The sequence below is a fragment of the Eucalyptus grandis genome, chromosome 8, assembly GCF_016545825.1.
Source record: "Eucalyptus grandis isolate ANBG69807.140 chromosome 8, ASM1654582v1, whole genome shotgun sequence".
Taxonomy (NCBI): domain Eukaryota; kingdom Viridiplantae; phylum Streptophyta; class Magnoliopsida; order Myrtales; family Myrtaceae; genus Eucalyptus; species Eucalyptus grandis.
Genome location: NC_052619.1, coordinates 71,762,641 through 71,781,439, shown reverse-complemented (window position 1 = coordinate 71,781,439; position 18,799 = coordinate 71,762,641). Strand labels below are relative to the sequence as shown.

General features: G+C 37.4%; 3 protein-coding genes across 5 annotated transcripts; all 3 read left to right on the top strand.

Moving 5' to 3' along the window:
• Positions 1-7,784: 7,784 nt before the first annotated feature.
• Positions 7,785-17,972, top strand: LOC104428919 (acidic leucine-rich nuclear phosphoprotein 32-related protein 1-like). Of its 3 annotated transcripts, XM_039301012.1 has the most exons (7): positions 7,785-8,447; positions 10,698-11,783; positions 11,953-12,258; positions 12,448-14,048; positions 16,131-16,166; positions 16,239-16,970; positions 17,401-17,972. In XM_039301012.1, the coding sequence occupies exons 4-7, from the start codon at positions 12,747-12,749 to the stop codon at positions 17,530-17,532; spliced, it is 2,202 nt and encodes a 733-aa protein (XP_039156946.1). In that variant the 5' UTR covers positions 7,785-8,447; positions 10,698-11,783; positions 11,953-12,258; positions 12,448-12,746; the 3' UTR covers positions 17,533-17,972. The 3 variants fall into 3 exon arrangements, with proteins under 3 accessions (XP_039156946.1, XP_039156947.1, XP_039156945.1); XM_039301013.1 differs by lacking the exon at positions 16,131-16,166 and having other exon boundaries at positions 16,203-16,970; XM_039301011.1 differs by having other exon boundaries at positions 7,787-8,447; positions 16,131-16,970.
• LOC104416029 (TMV resistance protein N-like) lies at positions 7,918-8,451 on the top strand. Its single transcript, XM_039300322.1, has one exon. The coding sequence runs from the start codon at positions 7,918-7,920 to the stop codon at positions 8,449-8,451; it is 534 nt and encodes a 177-aa protein (XP_039156256.1).
• LOC104417955 (TMV resistance protein N-like) lies at positions 10,627-12,738 on the top strand. Its single transcript, XM_039300321.1, has 4 exons — positions 10,627-11,398; positions 11,515-11,783; positions 11,953-12,258; positions 12,598-12,738. Exons 1-4 carry the CDS (start codon positions 10,627-10,629, stop codon positions 12,736-12,738), a joined length of 1,488 nt encoding a protein of 495 aa, XP_039156255.1.
• Positions 17,973-18,799: the final 827 nt, after the last annotated feature.

Here is an 18,799-nt window from a genome sequence, read left to right as displayed (position 1 = left end):
TGTCCTTACCAGCTTCTTGGTAATCGTCTAACCAAATTTCTTATTATGCAATTAAGCAAGCACGCTTAAATGTACATGAGATGAGAACGGAATTTCCAATTTTGTTACGGTGTTTTCTTAGTCCTCCTTCCTCAAAGTCGTAACCATCTTTTTTTGTTTTTTTGTTTTTTCCAGATATAGATATCATAACTCTAATTAATTGTTCTTTAATTATAATCCGTCAACTTTGATAACGATTGAGATATATTATGTTAATTGACAGTGTTTCTGTGTGATTGCGACATTCATTTTGATTTTTTCTGCTTATGGTCCCAGAGAACATCATATTGGAAATCGACTATCTTGGAGTTATGCAGATAGAGCCGACACATCCCTTTAATGCCCATTAAGCTTTGTGTATGTTCCCTCTTTCGAGTCCAATCTAAAGTTCGAGATCTTTTTATTTCCTCTTATCCATTTTCATTGACTTAATGTTAATTGTTTTAATCTAGCACGACAATGGAGTCACACATAAAAAATTAGTTGTTTGATCTAGCAAGATAAACGGGGCAAGTGCCAATTAGACCACCAGATATGATACTGATATTTTTGGATTTAAACAAAATCATCAAAGACCATATATAACATGGTCACTATTTGTTAGAATTCACCGCATAATCACACAGAAAATAGAGAGTAAAAATGAAAAAGAGAATTTGAGATGCAAGGTTTATCCAGATTTACCCATAAAGTAGGGCTACATGAAAATTTTACTATAATTAGTATTTTGCACCTCTTTATTTCATCTCTCAATGACAAGAAAAAAATCTGTGTATATATATCCAGTAGTATTCATAGGCCTGAACCAAAACTACTAATAAAATATAGGTAAAAAAAATATGAAGGCATGGAAACCAAATCAAACCACCAAACCATATGCTATAAATTATTAATTTTGTTAATTTTTTTTACCACTTATACATGAAGCAGCCTATTGGAATAGTTTTGATCGCGCGAATTTGTACTTTGTTGTGAGTGTAGAATTTGACTTTCTTTTTTTTTTTTTCTAACAAAAGACGGAGAGAAAATAGTGAAAGAAGAAAAATGATTGAACCGAATCAAACCACAAAAAATGGTTTAGCTTCGTGGGTTCTTGACTACAATTCGGTTTAGCTTAGTTGTAATTTTCTTCAAACCGACTTAATGCTGTTTGGATTGTGCACTTCTATTCATAATAATTATAAGTACATTATGCGAAAACGTTATATACGCTAATGTTACTTTTAACGAAATTCATTCACTAATTTACACTGGTGGGAGTCACATTGATCCCTGATTCCTTGAAGAAATTCTTCCTGATGATCTATCCGAGAACCCAAGAACCAAGAATCAACAGCAATTACAAGGCAGCTCAAGAGGAGGCTCACCATGCTCATCATTGGGATCTTCCTCAGGTGTTCAACGCTGCAGCCCAAGATCTGGCCATGCTCATTTTTGAAAAAATTTTGTTTGGGTGCAGTCGGCTTCTCTATTTTGTCCAAACTCACGCATGTGCGCACATTAAAATTCGTAATTATGATTTCTAGCTTGTGCAATGCGAATGTGTTTTGAAATGTGGTCCAAAAAGGGTGGCGTGACGTTGTGCTTTAGTTCTTGCATTGGAATCTTGATTGAAGATGACGTGGAAAGATATGAATTATATCATGAGTGGCTCGTAGGGATTTTCGTCGAGCAAAGGACGAATTTTTCATAAGGACAAGCTGTCTTTTTATCTAAGGAAGAACATGAGGTGATATTTTAACATCAGGTAAGAGATGTGTTTCCCCCTATTTCGATAGGAGGTTTTTTTTTTTTTTTTGGTAAGATATTTCGATAGGAGTTCCTATGTAAGAAAAGAAGAAAAAAAGTCCCCAGCACATTAAATCATGTACAACTTATTCTTCTTTTGATAAGCCTATGTTTAAAGTCGACGTGTTTTTTGGACCCTGACAACACGAAGTACATAACTTATTTCATTTATTTTCTCAGTTTCGTTTGGAAATAGTCATTAGTCCCTAACATTATTTAATTTTGTTTTCACTGTTCCAAAATATTCAAAGTTAAGGAAGGATTTTCCACCAGCTCCTTGTTGATCGTCTGACCGAATTTCCTAGTAGACAATTAAGCAAACACATCTTAATTGTTATTAAGCAAACACATCTTAATTGTTATTAGTCTCCTTCCTCGAAGTCCTGATCACCTTTTTTTTTTTTCCTGTGAGATAGATATCATAACCCTAATTAACTGTCCTTTAAACTTAATCAGCCAATACTTTTACAAAGATAGGGATAGATTCTGTTACTTGGTAGCTTTTCCATTTGGTTGCGATATTTCATTTTAATTTCGTCTTGTTTTTGTCTACTTTGCTTCATTTCCCCTGCCAAATGTAGGTCGCGGAACTTTATCAGCAAGCGATTGTCGACATGAGCGGTGTCGGTTTCCCTAATTTCTCCAAACTTGTATTTGTCCGCACATTAAAAATTCGTAATTATGATTTCTAGTTTGTGCGGTGCAAATGTGTTCTGAAATGTAGTTCCAAAAACGGTGGCATGATGTCGTGCTTTAGTTGTTGCATTGGAATCTTGATTAAACATGACGTGGAAAGATGTGAATCATATCCTGAGTGGGTCATGGAGATTTTCGTTAAGCAAAGGACGATTTGTTCAAATGGACAAACTGTCTTTTTATCTAGGGAAGAACACAAGGTGATATTTGAACATCACGTAAGAAAAGGTTTTTTCCCCGGCTTTGATAGGAGTTCCTACAGAAAAGAAGAACAAAGAAAAAAAAAAAAAAAAACAGGCTCTAGCACATTAAATCATGTAAACTTATTCTCCTTTTGATAAACCTAAGGCGAACTCAAGGTGATTTTTGGACCCTGATAACATAAATTACATAAATTATTTCAGTTCTTTTCTTAATTTCGTTTGGAAATAGTCGTTAGTTCCTAATATTATATAAATATTTTTCTTCAGTTTTCTGAAATATTCAGAATTAAACAAGGTTTCCTTACTTTTTCACCAAAAAAAGAAAAAAGAAAACAAGGTTCCCTTACTAGCTTAATGTTAATGGGAAAATTGTCCAAAAAGTTTGAAACCTATTGTTAAATGAGTCTTTAACCTTATTGATATTGCTAATTGAATCCTAAATCTTTTCATATTTTGCTAGCCGAGTCTATCCAATTAATTTTAGCTGGAAATCATTGATGTAGATACCAATCATTCTATGTGACACAACCAGCATTGATGTGGACAAATTTTATAATTTTTTGAATTTTTAAAAAAATTTCCTTCCTTTTCCTTTATTCTCTTCAAAGCCCGGTAACCCTCACCAGTCACAGGCGAGAGTTACAGCCCTCGTTAGACTTGGTAGAGAAAAATGAAAAATAAAAAACATTTGTTTGCAATAGCATCGGCCATCCTACCTGACATCCAATGTCCATGTTAAAATTGGCTAGATGGATTCAATCCAAGAAAACGTAAAAATATTTATAATTGATTTGTGAAATTTAAATACAAAAATGTCATATGTTTAAAAAAATTTGTATAATTTTCCCTACCATTGATATCGAATTTCTCGTTATACAATTAAGCAAACACAACTAAAATGTACATGACATCACAATTTCGTTGTGATGTTTTTTGAGTCCTCCTTCCTCAAAGTCCAAATCATCTATTTTAGTTTTCTCTTTGACGTGATATCGTAACCCTAATTATTTATTCTTTAAACTTAATCTGCCAATACTTTTATAAAGATAGAGATAGATTCTGTCACTTGGCAGCTTTTCCATATGATTGCGACATTCCATTTGTTTTTGACTGATTTATGGTCCAGAGACATCATATTGGACTTCGGCTATATTGGAGTCATCCAGTTGAAGCCGACACATCCCATGAAAACACGTTTCAATAATTTTGCATTTAGAAGAGTCCGTTTGGCTTTTGGTTTTTATGAACGTGGCTCTGGGAAACTTTGTATGGTCCCCCTCTTTCGAGTCCAATCTAAAGTTTCACACCTTTTTATTTTATCTTATCCCCATTTCACTGACCAAATGTTAATTATTTAATCTGGCAGACCATTGGAGTCGAAAATAAATATTAGTTATTTAATCTAGCAAAAAATCAACTAGTGGTGTGGCGTCATGAAAGCCAATTTGTGTTATCAGAGCCAAGCTTCCATATCCAACACTATAAGTCCAACTCCAATAAATATAAGCATATTATATATAGATGTTATAAATGCAAAAGTTTCCAAATGAGAGGAGGGAAAATATTTTATCACACAACTATCATTATATATAACATTTTTTAGTTGGACGTGTATTATAAAAATTCCTTCTTTTATGGAATCAATCATTAGTTCCCTTTAGAAGGATATGAAATTAAGTTTATGTTCAAGTAGCATATATGCCACGGTTGCACAAGTCTATCCATCTAATATAGGTTCTTAGGACATCATAGCTTAACTATGGTAGAGTGTCATCTTGATGAAGTGCAAGTCATCAGTTTGAGCCTAATTATCCCTAAAACCAGTGCAACTACGTACAATTTGTCTTTGTGGTACTTCACCTTGCTGGTTGTTTGTTCAAAGATGAAAGTCTTAATGAAAGTTGGTTGTATTAACATAGTTTTGCAATAATAGCTTGTTCCACGCATGATTAACTGCATTCTATATGTTCTGAATGTATATACTTTTGAGGAACTTTTAGTTTTTCTTGGATCAGGACTTATATTAGGAGGTCTAGGAATGGCATTACGTACCAATCCAATTTTATTCTGGCTTTTCCTATATATGCCATTTTGTTTTTGATGTCAATAACCTCAAAAACGCTTGCTAAAGAAAAAAAAAACTCTATTGTAGGAGTGCGGTCTTATAATTACAAACTAGACATGAACCTCCGCACTGTTCAAGAATAAATAATAGAAAAAGCTATTTATCCTAAGATGAATAATTATAAGGACTGAGCAAGAAAAGTTCAAACCGTTCAACCAACTTGACCAAACCCTTTTTGTCGATTTGGTTCGGTTTAAAAGCACTCTTTTGAAAAAAAGTTTACAAATCAAACTAAATTCTTTTTTGCGGTTTGGTTTGGCTTCAACTTTTTCGAAACCAAATCAAATTGCAAAACTAAATTATTAATTTTGTTGTTTATTTTTACTAATCATATATGAAATAGCATTTAGAAGTAGGCTTAATTTGCATTCTGTGAGAATTTATGAACCGTCGTGAGTGTAGATTTTTTTTCTTTATGAAATTACAAAAGATAAAGAGAGAAAAAAAAAAATCAAACCCAACCCAACCATAAAAATGGTCTGGTTTGGTTGGTTCCTGACTATGATCTGGTTTAGTTTGGTTTCACTTTTCTTCCAACCATAATTATGCAGTCTGATTTGTTTAGGTAGCAGTTAGGTGGAGTATTTTTGTGAACAATGCAGCAAATCTAATCTGTGCAACATGAAGGAGATTGTTTATTTATCTAGAGCTTCATGGGTCATCATGAAAAATGATTCTTTGGGTATATCTTGTTATTATGTATTTATCTACATATATTGTAAATCTAGATTATTGGATTGGGATTTTAAATAAGCCCAACTATAGAATAGCTATAAAATAATCATAAATGATTTGGAGTTCATATTTTTCTAATCCAAAAGTTCAAAAGTGAATTGAGAAGCAACATTGTCTGGACCTACGTAGCACCGACACGCGACACGACACGAGTGCCTCGACACAACACGACACGTCGACACATCATTTTTAAAAAATAAAAATTCCGACACGTTGCGACACGTTGTATATTAAATAAATATTTTTATTTTTAATTAATTTAATTTAAATTCATAAATAATTAATTAATTAAAAAAGAACCTATAATAAATTTATACTAATAATATTAACAAATCAATTCATTTGAAATTCGAATATTCATAATTAATACGAAACATTTTTTTAATTTTAACAAAAGTTATCGATGAAACTAAAAATTAATAAGAAATTAGAATCAATTTATTTAAATAAATCCATGATTTTCTACAATAACCAAAATTTATCATTATTCAAAATTTAATATTTTTATTTTTCGAAATCATTTTTTTAATTTAATTTATTTAATTTTCCGGTTAAAAAAATTCCCAAAATTCAACCCTTCTTTCGTTCGTCCTTTTCCTCCACACCCACGTTTATTTTACTTTTTCCCTCCCCCACTTGACAGTGACAGGTGAGCTGTCACTTCCCCCCCTCCCTCTCTCTCTCTCACGCCATCAGACCTCCTTTCTTATTTTTTTGGATTTCTTTATGAAAAACCCTAGCGAGCCGCCGATCCCTCCTTTTTCTATCCTCCTTGCCGCGCCGCACGACCCCCTTCCCTCCTCTCCTCTTCCTCTCGTCGCCGATCCATCGCAACAGTGGTGGCCCTCACCTCTCTCTGGCCGTCTCTCGCCGTCACGGTGGTCCGTTCGTGGCTTCGTCTCGCCGGCGGGAGTTTGCCTTCTCTCTTCTTTCTCTCTGTTCGGCTCTTTCTCTAGTCGTCTCTCGCCGTCGCGGTGGTCCGTTCGTGGCTTCGTCTCGCCAGCGCTCGCGGCCTCTGCTCCGTCTCGCCGGCGCTCGCGACCTCTGCTCCCTCGCCCTCCCTCGCCTCCACCCTCCATCAGTCTTCCGGACACGCGTCGACACGCGTGTCGATAAAAGTTGACCGCATGTCGGAAAATCCACGGACAACGTGTCCGTACTTCATAGGCCTGGACAGCTAGCACCACGTGAAAAGCATGAAGAAGAAATTCAAAAGAAATTGGGCGTGCGGAAGCTCCACCACTATGTACTATGTGTTCTTGTAGTCATAATGTCCACCTTATTTTTATAGCCATCAACTTTATTCACTGTAACTTGGAAGCTGCACCTGTTGTGAAGTGGCATATACATCTTTATTTAATGGCAAATGGGTCAAATTCAAATATGTGGAGTGTCATATACTTCTAGGAAGGATTTTATTAGCAAGGGTTTCGAAGGACGATGGTTAAATCGAAAATATGCATATAGAGAAATTTTATCAGTATCCAAGAACTATTTTTCTCACGTTATGCACAATTATTATATTGAAGAAAGAAACTTATTTATTGGGTGTGGCTAACAAGTGCCCTGGCTTAACAATATGCTTCAAGTAATAAACCTTGGCATTTCCATGGCATGTCCTGTCCATGAGCAAATGTATATTTTCTAGTAAGCTGGAAGAATAAACGATGGTTTATTATTAAAGTAGTTAGAAATCTTGAAAGCATGAATAAATGTTAATATTTTTCAAAACCAAACGAGATAGAAAGTTGCCTAGTGACTGACAAATGCCGGTATATCAATCAAACTAAGTTTGGTGATATCGAATAATAGTTAGTAAGTTTAAAGGAGTTGGTAAGTCATGGGAATAGGAATTGGTAGATTATTAAACTAATTACCAATCTTCTATGTGTAAATAAGTGTTTGTACTTTTCAAACTCAAGCAAAAAAGTGAACAAAAGTATGTCAACAGTTTCCTCGGTTCGTGCGAAAAAGTATCTCAATCCTGCCTATTAGAGTGAGAGAGAGAGATAAATAAGTGTTTGTACTTTTCAAACCCAAGCAAAAAAGTGAACAAAAGTATGTCAACAGTTTCCTCGATTCGTACAAAACCTGCCTATTAGAGAGAGAGAGAGAGAGAGAGAGAGATAAAAGTGTTTGTATTTTTCGAACTCAAGCAAAAAAGTGAACAAAAGCATGTCAACAGTTTCCTCGGTTCGTGCGGAATTACTTATACCCAGTACAACATGCTAGCTGAAAAAGAATCTCAATCCTGCCTATTCGTGAGAGAGAGAGAGAGAGAGAGAGAGAGAAAGAAGGGTGGGTGACCTGTGAAGTGTGAAGGGAGCTCGCATGGCAAACTCAAAGACAAGAACGAGCACCAACAACCCATTAGGAGGCGAGTATCAGGTGTTTCTGAGTTTCCGAGGGCCTGACACTCGTCGGGGAATCACCAATAGCCTTTACCACGCCTTGGTAGATGCTGGGATTCACGTTTTCATGGATGATGAAGAGCTTCGACCAGGAGAAAGAATTAGTGGCAACCTTCTGCTAGCGATCGACGACTCTAAGCTTTACATACCCATCTTCTCCCAAACCTATGCTTCGAGTCATTGGTGTCTTCGCGAGCTTGCAAAGATGGTGGAGAATTCCTCTAAATCTAAAGAAGAGGGGAATGAGAAGGTGATATTGCCCATCTTTTATGACGTGAAACCTGCTGATGTGAAACTGAAAACCCCGTTGTACCGTGATGCCATACTAAATTTGGAGCAAAGGATGGAGGATCAAAAGAAGAAGTTCAGCTCTAAGGATATAGAGACATGGCGCCAGGCTCTCAATGAAGTTGATGACACCAAGGGGTGGCAGCTGAAGAAATATCCAGGGTAATTATCTAACCGTGAATGTCAAAATTATCTTTTACAATCGAGCAATAGATCTTATAAAGATTCATTAATTATATTCCAACTCCAATTTTTCTAAATTTAAAAGGAAATTCTCAAATTCTTGTTATTTTTTAAATCACAAGATCTCCAAATTTATTCGGACTTAATACAATTGTTACAATTTTGCTTTTGACCTAATTTCTATTGTATAAGAAATTGGCTTTGCTTCATCTTTTTCATACCAATTTGATCCATGAATGTATTACAATTTTTCTATTATTTTCTTATTACATGTGACAACGATGTGGGACTTAACGAACATCATATTGAAAAAAACTTGAAAAATTAAAAAGAAAAATAATTTTAACATTTTAATAGTAGAAATGAGGAAGGATAAGGATAAAAAGATAGAAAAGCTATTTTATTTTATTTTAAAAAAAAAAAGCAAAAGAACATGATCGTTGAGAAAAACTTGGATTGTTCGCACAAAGCCGAAGCCTTAGATTCTGAAATAAGATTTGTTCTGACAGCAGCAATTGTTTATAAAAAGGAAAAGCTCACCTTATTAAGCTGCTCCGCTTACACCATTTTCATCAGTCAGACCGCCGGTAGCAGCCCTTGTTGATCAAACAGTAGTGCAGCTGGTCACTGAAGCTGTCCATGGTCGCCGGCAGCCGTTGCCTCAAACATCTGCCGCCAGACTCACCACCACCTACTACCTTGCCGGCTACCCTCGCGCTTGAAGACAACCACATGGAATCAGACACCACCTCCCCCACAATCAGATTCAGCCTCCACAACCAACTTCGCACTTAACCACCACCAAACTCATCCCCCACCACCGCCTAGGATCTTAAGAACTCGACCAACTTTGCCAAACTCGTCCACTACCGTCGCCAGATCAGGTTGCCGCCTCCACCATTAGGGTTCGCCGCCATTAAATCGTGCAACACATCACCACGCACGGAAAGATCCGGGTTTGAGTTTGGGCCACAAACCCAGGGTGAAACCTCACATCTGAGGTCATACGACCTCCAAATTGAGGTTTTGTTCGACCTTAGCCACCATTGAGGACTCCATTGGCCACTCGAGCTTCATCGAGTTTGGCCATGACGGCTGGATTTTCGTCAAGCTTGGGGCTACAGTCGCTCGAGCTTCATTGAGTTCGGTCATTCGGCCATGGTGGTTGGAGCTCCTTCGAGCTCACAGCCATGGCCAGTAGAGTTTCCATGTAGTATTTCAAACTCCTGTCTCAAGAACTCAATTTTAAGAAACCATGGAAAGTTTTAATGAAGAATCAACAAATGATCAGATTGGAGAAAAAAGTGAATGGGGATGGGAGCAAGCGAGATTTCTTACCACTGTTCTTCGTGCCCCTTCATTTATTCTTTTATTTGTTAGTTTCTCAGCCTATTTTCTAATGACAGGTCAATTTTTTTCCGTCCATTAACGTGGGTAGAGCTAAAGGAACATTTCTCTTTCTCTATTCCTTCAACTTAAACTGGTAATGGATGTTAAGGTTTGTAAATTCATCATGTTCCTGAAGTTTTTAGGGTAACGTAATTAGTCTTGGTCAAGTCCCGTTTGTTTCGTGCCATTTTTCGTTGGATAATTCTAGTTGCCTCTTGACACCCCAAAACTAGTTGTCTCATGATCATGAAGACAAATGTCTATAGACATGTGATATCGCGTATGACTACCAGGTAGAGTGACCATGAAAAGTAAACTGCTGGGTAAACCTCACGCAAAAGCGTGCCACGTGCATGCGTGTTTATAAGTGAAATAATAAGGCAGAGTCAAAGTTTAGTGTCTTCGAACACGATGAAATTCAAATAAAATGAACTTAGAAAACTTCGAGCTGTTTAGTTTAGTATTATTACGTCGGTAAAACACAAAAGTACCTTTTCTTGCACTACTTTTATATTGGTCTCTTACGTTGTGTTATTTCTCACGTGCAATAAGAGACTGTCAACATTAGATTCCTGGCTTCATCACTTTACTAATCAGTATCTACCTTTTCATTAGTTTATGAAATTGATCTATGAAAGGGATACAACAAATAATTGTTTGATATTTGAATAAGAACCACTTATTTATATACTCCTTTTCTATTCTTTTTAATAAGAGTTTTCCCTTCATAAATTTTTAACCTCGTGTTCCCAACCGGTTAACTTAGTAGATGGTTGGTCAACGTGCAATTAAACAAATTTGTTACCACTTCACAATTGAAACTGTTCAACTTTGTCGCAGCGATGGGGATCTTATCGAGGCTGTTGTTTTCGAGGTTGTGGTTAGGCTCAAGACAAGACAAAGAAAAGTGACTAGAGATTTAGTTGGAATGGAGGATCGAATAGCAGCCATAAATGGTCTATTGGACATCCAATCCGGTGGTGTGCGGGTTATTGGAATTTATGGAATGGGCGGTATTGGTAAATCAACACTTGCCAAGATCATCTATAACCAACTATGTCCTCGCTTTGGGAAAAATTGTAGCTTTCTTGATGGTGTAAGGGAAACAGCAAAAACCAAAGGCCTAATCAAGTTGCAAGAACAATTGTTATCCGATATCTCTAATTCTAGAGTGGCTCGAAATATTGATAACATTGACTATGGAATCAATACAATTAGAGAAACAATTTGCAACAAGAAGGTACTAGTTGTATTGGATGATGTTGATGAGGGAAACCAAATCGAATACCTTATTGGAATTGATTCTCTGTACAATGGTACTAGGATACTTGTTACCACTAGGGACAAAAGTGTCATAAAAATCAGAGGATTGAAGTATGAAATTGTGCCTTATGAAATGGAGGTGTTAAGCGACAAAGATGCACTTCAACTTTTTAGCAGGCATGCCTTCGATGCTGACTTTCCTCCAGACAAACTATATGACACTTCAAAAGACATCATCTCTACTACGGGTGGACTCCCTTCAGCTCTTCAAGCAATAGGTTCATTGCTTTTTCTTCAGAAAGAGGAAAAATATGGCAAGAGATGCTAGAGAAGCTAAGAAAAACACCAAGTAGCGATGTCTTGGGAAAGCTAAGGATTACCTATGATGCCTTAGAAATGGATCAGCGGCAGATATTTCTCGATATTGCATGCTTTTTCATTGATAAAGATAAGACTAATCCAGTCTTTGCATGGAAAGATTGTGGGTTCAGCCCAGAGTATGCTATTGATGTCCTTATTAACCGATGCACTATAAAGGTTTTAGATGAAAATAAGTTTTGGATGCATGATCAATTTAGAGATCTTGGAAGGGCAATTGCTAATCAAGAGCGTTCCAGGTTGTGGGCTTCAGACGATATCATTCGCGAATTAAGATCAACAGAGGTAATGTGGTGACCAAATTTAATTCGAATAGAAAATTACTTACTGTGTTCATTATTAAGGATTTGTCTTTCTAAATTGAGAGCTCCTCTTATGTTCCATTTTTTTTCCTCTTCAACGGAATAAAAACATATGATATTGACAAATTCCTGCTCCTCAATGTCATTGGCAGATCAAGAGTAGCGTTCAAGCACTGGATTTGACAAAATTGTCAAAGACTGATAATAACTTAACCGTCACTGCGGAGGAAATTAAACGTTTCCCACATCTTCGGCTGCTGTGGTTGCATAACATAACCTGCCAAGGCGACTTTACGGGCTGTCTTTCCGAATTGAAATGGATTAGTGTGTTTTACCCTGATAAAAGTTCCGAACGTCATCCACGTTTTGAGGCAACCAATTTGCATCTAGAAAATGTGGTTGTGGGGAATTTCGTTGGCCATGGGTTCACGGATGATCATGTCAGGGGCCTGATCAAGGTATGTCAGTTTTCCTCTCAGTCTAATTTTCTTATTCAATGAAGGACAAAATTCAATGTATTTATAGTCTAATTTTCTCATTTAGTGAGAGGATCAAAGGACAAATGATCCAAGTTAGGAGCCTAAATTCCTGTGTATTTCTTGTATAGACATCCAATTGTCCATGCCGATGCTTCATTGCTTTTGTAGGATGGGAGGAAATTGAAGGTTCTCACTCTTGAGAATAATACGTTGATTTATAGGACACCAACCTTTTCTCAATACTTAGTTTTAGAGAAGTTGAGTATTTCTAAATGTTCATCTTTGATGGAAATTGACTGTTCTATTGGAAATCTACAGTGGTTGACTGATTTGAGTATTGAGTCATGTCAGAGTCTTGGAAAATTGCCAGAACAAATTGGAGAGCTACCGAATCTTCAGCACCTCTCTCTTAGGAATTGTGATAGCTTGAGTGAACTCCCCAATCAGTTTCGAAATTAGAGTCATTGATGAAGTTGGATGTATCTCACACGCCTATTACAGTATTACAAGATTCCATTGGAAGACTATCAAGCCTGTCATCTCTCAATGTATCATCCACACCGATTGTGAAAGTGCCCAATACAATGAGCCAGCTTTGTTGCCTCCAAACACTGGACTTAGAGCATTGTCATAAGCTCCAAGAGTTACCAGAGCTCCCTAGAAGTTTGACCACTCTACGATTGAGATCTAGTTCATTGCAGACTGTCCCTAACCTCTCAAACCTTACTAATATAGTTGAACTGCTCCTATCTGATGGTTCTGAATCTGACACCACATCAAATATAAAAACTTGTGACTTGCAATGGATAGGGAGGTTATCCAAATTGAGGAAGCAGCACTTGTGCCTTTTAAATGTCCGTGCACCGCCTACAGAGTTAGGTCCGCTTTCTCTATTGACGGAACTTACTATGAACGGATTAGATTTTGAATCCCTCGAACAACTTCCGTCGAACTTGACAATTCTAGAGCTTGATCGCACTCAAGTGAAACAAGTACAACTCGACGGGCTTCCTCAGTTGGAAAAGTTGACTATTAGAAGGTGTGAACTTGTCAAAAGATTATCCTTTCCATCAAGTTTAAGAAAACTGAGAGAAGCTGAGGTGTCTTCTTGCACTGGGCTAGTCGAAGTTCATTTTCTCGGTGCCTTAATATCTTTGGAGGAATTATGTATTGAGGATTGCAAATCTTTAGAGAGGTTTGTTAATCCATCGGAGGAGCCAGGGTGTAATGAGCTACAAGCTACCAAGTTGACTAATGGTAGGAGGAGAGTGTCCATTGTCTCAAGCTTTCTAAAGATGCTTCAAGTATTCCAGGTGTTGAGGTGCCCAGAGCTAGAGGAGATTCAATTTGCTTCTACGTTCAAACCATTGGGAGTATTTTCTGTTGAAGGGTGCACTTCATTAAAAAGGATAGATGGTTTGTCAAACTTGAAGAACTTGACACGGTTAGGTATTGTAGAGTGTGAGAGTCTGCAAGTTGTAGAGGGCATGGACGAATTAGAGCGTTTGGAGCAGCTAAAAGTTCATAGGTGTAAATCAATGGAAAGGATTATTGATGTATCAAGCTCAAAAATACCAAAGGAGTGCCGGATACAGATGAGGGATTGTGGGGAGTTACTTGACACTGGTCCAGATGATTCAAGCACCACTTGGGAGTCTTACAGAGAGAAGACTCTAAATGCCCCAACACAAGTGTCGGACTCTGAATTCAATACTACTTTTTACGACTGTGAAACGGAAATAGCAACAAGGGATCTTCTATCGGAACAGGTGTGCCTTTTTTCTATTTATGGATCATCAGCGTCTCTTATGCTTTATTCGCTTTCTATTTCGGTTCTATTCTAGTGTAGAGAGAGAAAATGATTCCAAAACGTGCAACCGGGGATAATCACATAAAAAAAATCCCCATATTACTAGAAATTTTCATCTGCTATATGTGTGTCAACTTCAGAAGTGAGGCTAGGAATCTTATATCACTCACCATCTGACTGAGAATTCATACTCTCCTTCATCCTATTTGTGCTCTTAGTTCATTTTGTGGTATCACAATTACTCAAATGACGTGGAGCCTATTTTTACCCTAAAAATTGGAGGATGAAACTTCATGTCTTCTTTTTTCCACTTGCTAAAATCAATATGTGTAATAGGATCATGCAATTTACCAAAATCACAAGATACCAGAAGATTAAATAAGAAATAGATTCAATACACCACAATTTGCGTAGGTCAACTCAAAAAGTGATCTAGATCCACAGGAAGTGTAACAGTGATAGATCCACCACAAATGAGGAGATTCTAACATAAAAAATAATCTCTCGATTCCAACTTTTGATTTCACCCAATTCTTATTCAGTGTTTCATTCTCTCGTGCTGTTTTTTTCAAACTAAACTCACAGAGAACCTAAAACAAGGTTGGTGCTCTTTTTACCTCCCAATATAACTAAATTCACCCTATTTACATTAAAAGGACTTGCCCTTAATCATTCAATTACAAAGTGATGGTCCCATTCTTTCTTTTTCTACCTTTTCTATTCCTATTTAGAATCTAAATATCACAATTAAGCATTTTAAATGTTTTATTTTTTAGTATATGAAGAAAATCTACAAAATCTATCACTTCATCGACAATCTGCTAATGTTTGTGCTCTTTTTGTAACTCCACTTATTTATATGTACACCACTTAGATCTTTCTTTACAATTGCTTACTCTCTCCTATTATAAGATAGAGCAAACTCATCAAAGGTAACGTCTTCGCTGATCATAACTCTAGATAAAAACTCATAGTTGCACCATATCTTGTGTCTCGGCGCCAATGCATAGTTTAGGAATATGTATCTCCTTGCTTGAGTGCCATCTTTCGCATGAGCATAAATAGGGGAATTACAACTTCTCAATCAAGTGTGATAAGTAACTTGCTCAACCGCATATCCTCAAATTACTACAATCAATTGATATTGATGGTTATACTGTATTCATGGCCAAAATTGTAAAGAGTGAGCTCTCTCCAATGAAGTTATATTCATCTATCCTTTGAGTTTGCTTAAGTGTGGTGTGTTCACAGTAGTGTGGTGTCTCACTAAGCTCTCCTCAGTGCAAATCGGCTAGAATTTATATATAGAAAAGAAGATAGAAATTAGGGGAAAAAAGAAGGTAAAAGAAAAGAGGATAAGAATTAAAAGAATTACAAAGCGAAAATATTTTTATTTTTTTGAAAAAGAAGGTAAGATTGTGGGGCTGCATCGGTGAGGGCTTGTGACCCTCGTTGCGTATCAGTGAGGGCTATCGACCCTCGTCGCTCGGAAACGAGGGCTTGCCAACCCTTGTATGTGTCTAACGGTGCTGGCACCAGTATTGCCACAAACAACCTACCAGCCATTAATCAAGCGAGCACCATCCTCAGCCACCATCCTTGTTGAGAGTCGACACAACAAGCTATGACACCAACGTGACCCATTTTCCACAACTATCGTACCAGTATTTGATCCCTGCAAATATTCACTTTTGTCTCCAGAATTAGATTTCCTTCTTTTCTTCATTTGTATACAAAATCAGATTTTCCTTGTTTTCTTCATTTTGAGGGAACGAAGATATGTGAGTATGTGAATGCTGCTTGATTCTTTTAGACACATGTTCAATAGATGCTTTAGAAAGCATTTTTAGGGGGATTAAGTGTAGGGAAAACCCTTTATGTTGATTCTTGCTTGGTGTTTGCGTTTGGGTGTTCAAACTTAAGATTATAGTCATATGATTTTTGAGAAATCTATCATCTTCTTTAACATGTTTAATCCACATTTTTTTTAACAAAGTTTAATCCACATTAGATATGATACTTTTGAACCTTCCTCTCTCAGCAAGATGATGGTGACGAGCATGAGGACGGTGACAAGGTCGACGGCAAGGAGGATGACGATTTCCTCTCTTGGCAAGATGATGGTGACGAGCATGAGGACAGTGACAAGGTCGACGGCAAGGAGGATGACAATAGCGAGGACAATGGCAAGGAGGATGACGATGATGACAACCACGTGCATATAGATGATGATGATGGCAAGGAGGATGACGATGATGACAACCACGTGCATATAGATGATGATGATGGCAAGGAGGATGATGATGACGATGACCATGTGCATGTGGACAATGAGGATGATGATAGCGAAGATGATGAGAATGTGCATTCATTGGGTAAGCCTTCGCCGGTTTGTTCGGTGGACGGTAACGATGAGAACGACAATGTTATCGAGGAAGGTCAATGGGAAGGTGACATCAACAGCCATAGCAAGGACGACGAGGACGAGGACGATGATGGTGAGGATGACGAGGACCACAATGTGCATGGGCTTTTGCATTCGTCTAGGGAGCCTTCGCCAGTTGGTTCCGTGGACGGTAATGATGAGAACGACGATGTCAACAAGGAAGGTCAATACGAAGGTGACAGCAACAGCCATAGCAAGGATGGTGAGGACGAGGACGATGACGGTGAGGATGATGAGGACAACAATGTGCGTGAGCTTTCTCAATCATCTTGGGGGCCTTCACCGGTTGGTTCCGTGGATGATAATGTTGAGAATTATGATTTCAATGAGGAAGGCGAAGGTGACGGCTACGACTACAGCTATGGCGACGGCAATGATGATGAGGGCAAGGATGAGGACGAGGAGGAGAGGGATGATGAAGAAGGCAAACAAGAGGTAAGAGACGACAACAACCTAAAACTCAACTAACTGTTCTCTGTTCAAAACTCATGAATTTTTGAAAAGCTTAGATTAAATCTAGGGATAGTTAATCGCAAGCTTGCTGCATCTATTAACCGTAATTGAAGAAATTGATATTGAATTGTCGGGTTTTACTCAAGAGAAGGGCTCTCTGCACATCTCTATCCCTTGCTTTGCCCTACTTTCTCCAAATCCGAGTACCAACTAATTACCAGGAAAAAGTCACGTCAATAATTTCTATCAATCAATTTGGATAGAATTAAGAGATTATGTTGATTCTTGCTAGTTGCTTGCGTTTGGGTGTTCAAACTAGGGATTAATGTAAAGTAATATAATATTTGGGGATTTTGACATTTTCTTCTTAAGATGTTTAATCCACGTTGAACATGATAATTTCAAACCTCAGCAAGATGACGGTGATGACTACAACAACAACGAATACAATGACAACAAGGAAGACGATGGCGATAAAGATGGTGACGAGGGTGACTACAATGGCGAGGGTGAATACAACGGAGAGGACGATGACGGCTACTAGGACGGCAATGTGCAGGAGGTTTTATGGTCATCTTGTGGGCCTCCGCGGGTTCATTCTGTGGACAATGACAATAAGGAGGAAGGTTGAAGGCAAAGGCGAAGGCGGATGCGATGGCAACAACGAGGACAAGAAAGAGGGCACTGATGAAGAGGCCGAAGAGGAGGTGAGTGATGGAATGGAATGGTGTACTCGGCTTCTTTTTTTTCCTTCAAAACATGCGGTGAGATGATTATGGCTAGCAGCTAAAAGATTGTCGATGCCTAATCCTTCCTGTCTCAAGAGCTTATTAGTGAAGCAACCCTGGTTTCTCGCCTCTTTTAGTTCTTATCAGGTTTCCTTTTCGATAGTTCAGATGTTAATTCCCTCCTTTCTTTTCCCTCCATAAAACAACTATGGTGTGCAAATGCCCCTATTTATATCACAAATTAGTTTGGATCTTACTTGTTAGTCAGTTCTAATTCTCTGTGTATGCATCTAATTATGTCGAAAATTCCCCAGAAACATGCTTCATGAATCTGTCTTTGCTGATATTGGACAAGACTCATTGACTAAACACTCTATGACACTCAAAAACCATAAAAACGGTACTAATGTTCCTTTTCTAGACCAAATCCTTCGTCCTTTGCCTTCCAGGTAAACAGGAGATTCCCACAATTCTTCTTCTTGCTTTTTCATTGTTGATCACATTATGGGCCGACTCCACTTTGTCTGTGAAGGCAGGTCCAATTAGTCAGGGCTTCTTGTCCATCTCCATAATGTAATTTCATTGTCGACATTCTTACTTGTCATTAAGGTATATAAACAATAACAAGTCCATCTCATTGGGATTAAGAAAGGAAAATAACACAAATGGTCCATGAGCTTTGATCAATATGTGATGCGGTCTATGAATTTTTAATTTGTTTAATGTGATTTATAAACTTTAGTCCAATATATAATGTCTTCCTTGAATTTTTAATTTATTCGATATGATCTTTGAACTTTTGATATATATTCAAGTTAGTCTCTGAATTATATGAAAATATTCAATATCATTCATGAACTTAAAATAATGAAATGACAGTATTGGATATTTTTATATAATTCAAGGATCACATTATTTATTGTGCCAAATTTCAGGAACTATTTGTGTTGTTATCCCCATTAGGAAATGAATTAATGTATTCAATCTCATGTACAATTTGTCCAAGTCGATGCGATGGCCTTTTGAAGGACCAATTGAAGACCGCAATTGAAAAACACTTGCTTACTAAAAGAATGAACGCAA

Coding starts and splice junctions, on each gene's coding strand:
- LOC104417955 (XM_039300321.1), top strand. CDS start 10,627: ATGGTTGGTCAACGTGCAATTAAACAAATTTGTTACCACTTCACAATT. Junction 11,399..11,514: donor TTCAGCTCTTCAAGCAATAG/GTTCATTGCTTT, acceptor ATGATGCCTTAG/AAATGGATCAGCGGCAGATA. Junction 11,784..11,952: donor GCGAATTAAGATCAACAGAG/GTAATGTGGTGA, acceptor TGTCATTGGCAG/ATCAAGAGTAGCGTTCAAGC.
- LOC104416029 (XM_039300322.1), top strand. CDS start 7,918: ATGGCAAACTCAAAGACAAGAACGAGCACCAACAACCCATTAGGAGGC.
- LOC104428919 (XM_039301011.1), top strand. CDS start 12,747: ATGAAGTTGGATGTATCTCACACGCCTATTACAGTATTACAAGATTCC. Junction 14,049..16,130: donor GGGATCTTCTATCGGAACAG/GTGTGCCTTTTT, acceptor TTCCTCTCTCAG/CAAGATGATGGTGACGAGCA. Junction 16,971..17,400: donor ATGAAGAAGGCAAACAAGAG/GTAAGAGACGAC, acceptor TTCAAACCTCAG/CAAGATGACGGTGATGACTA.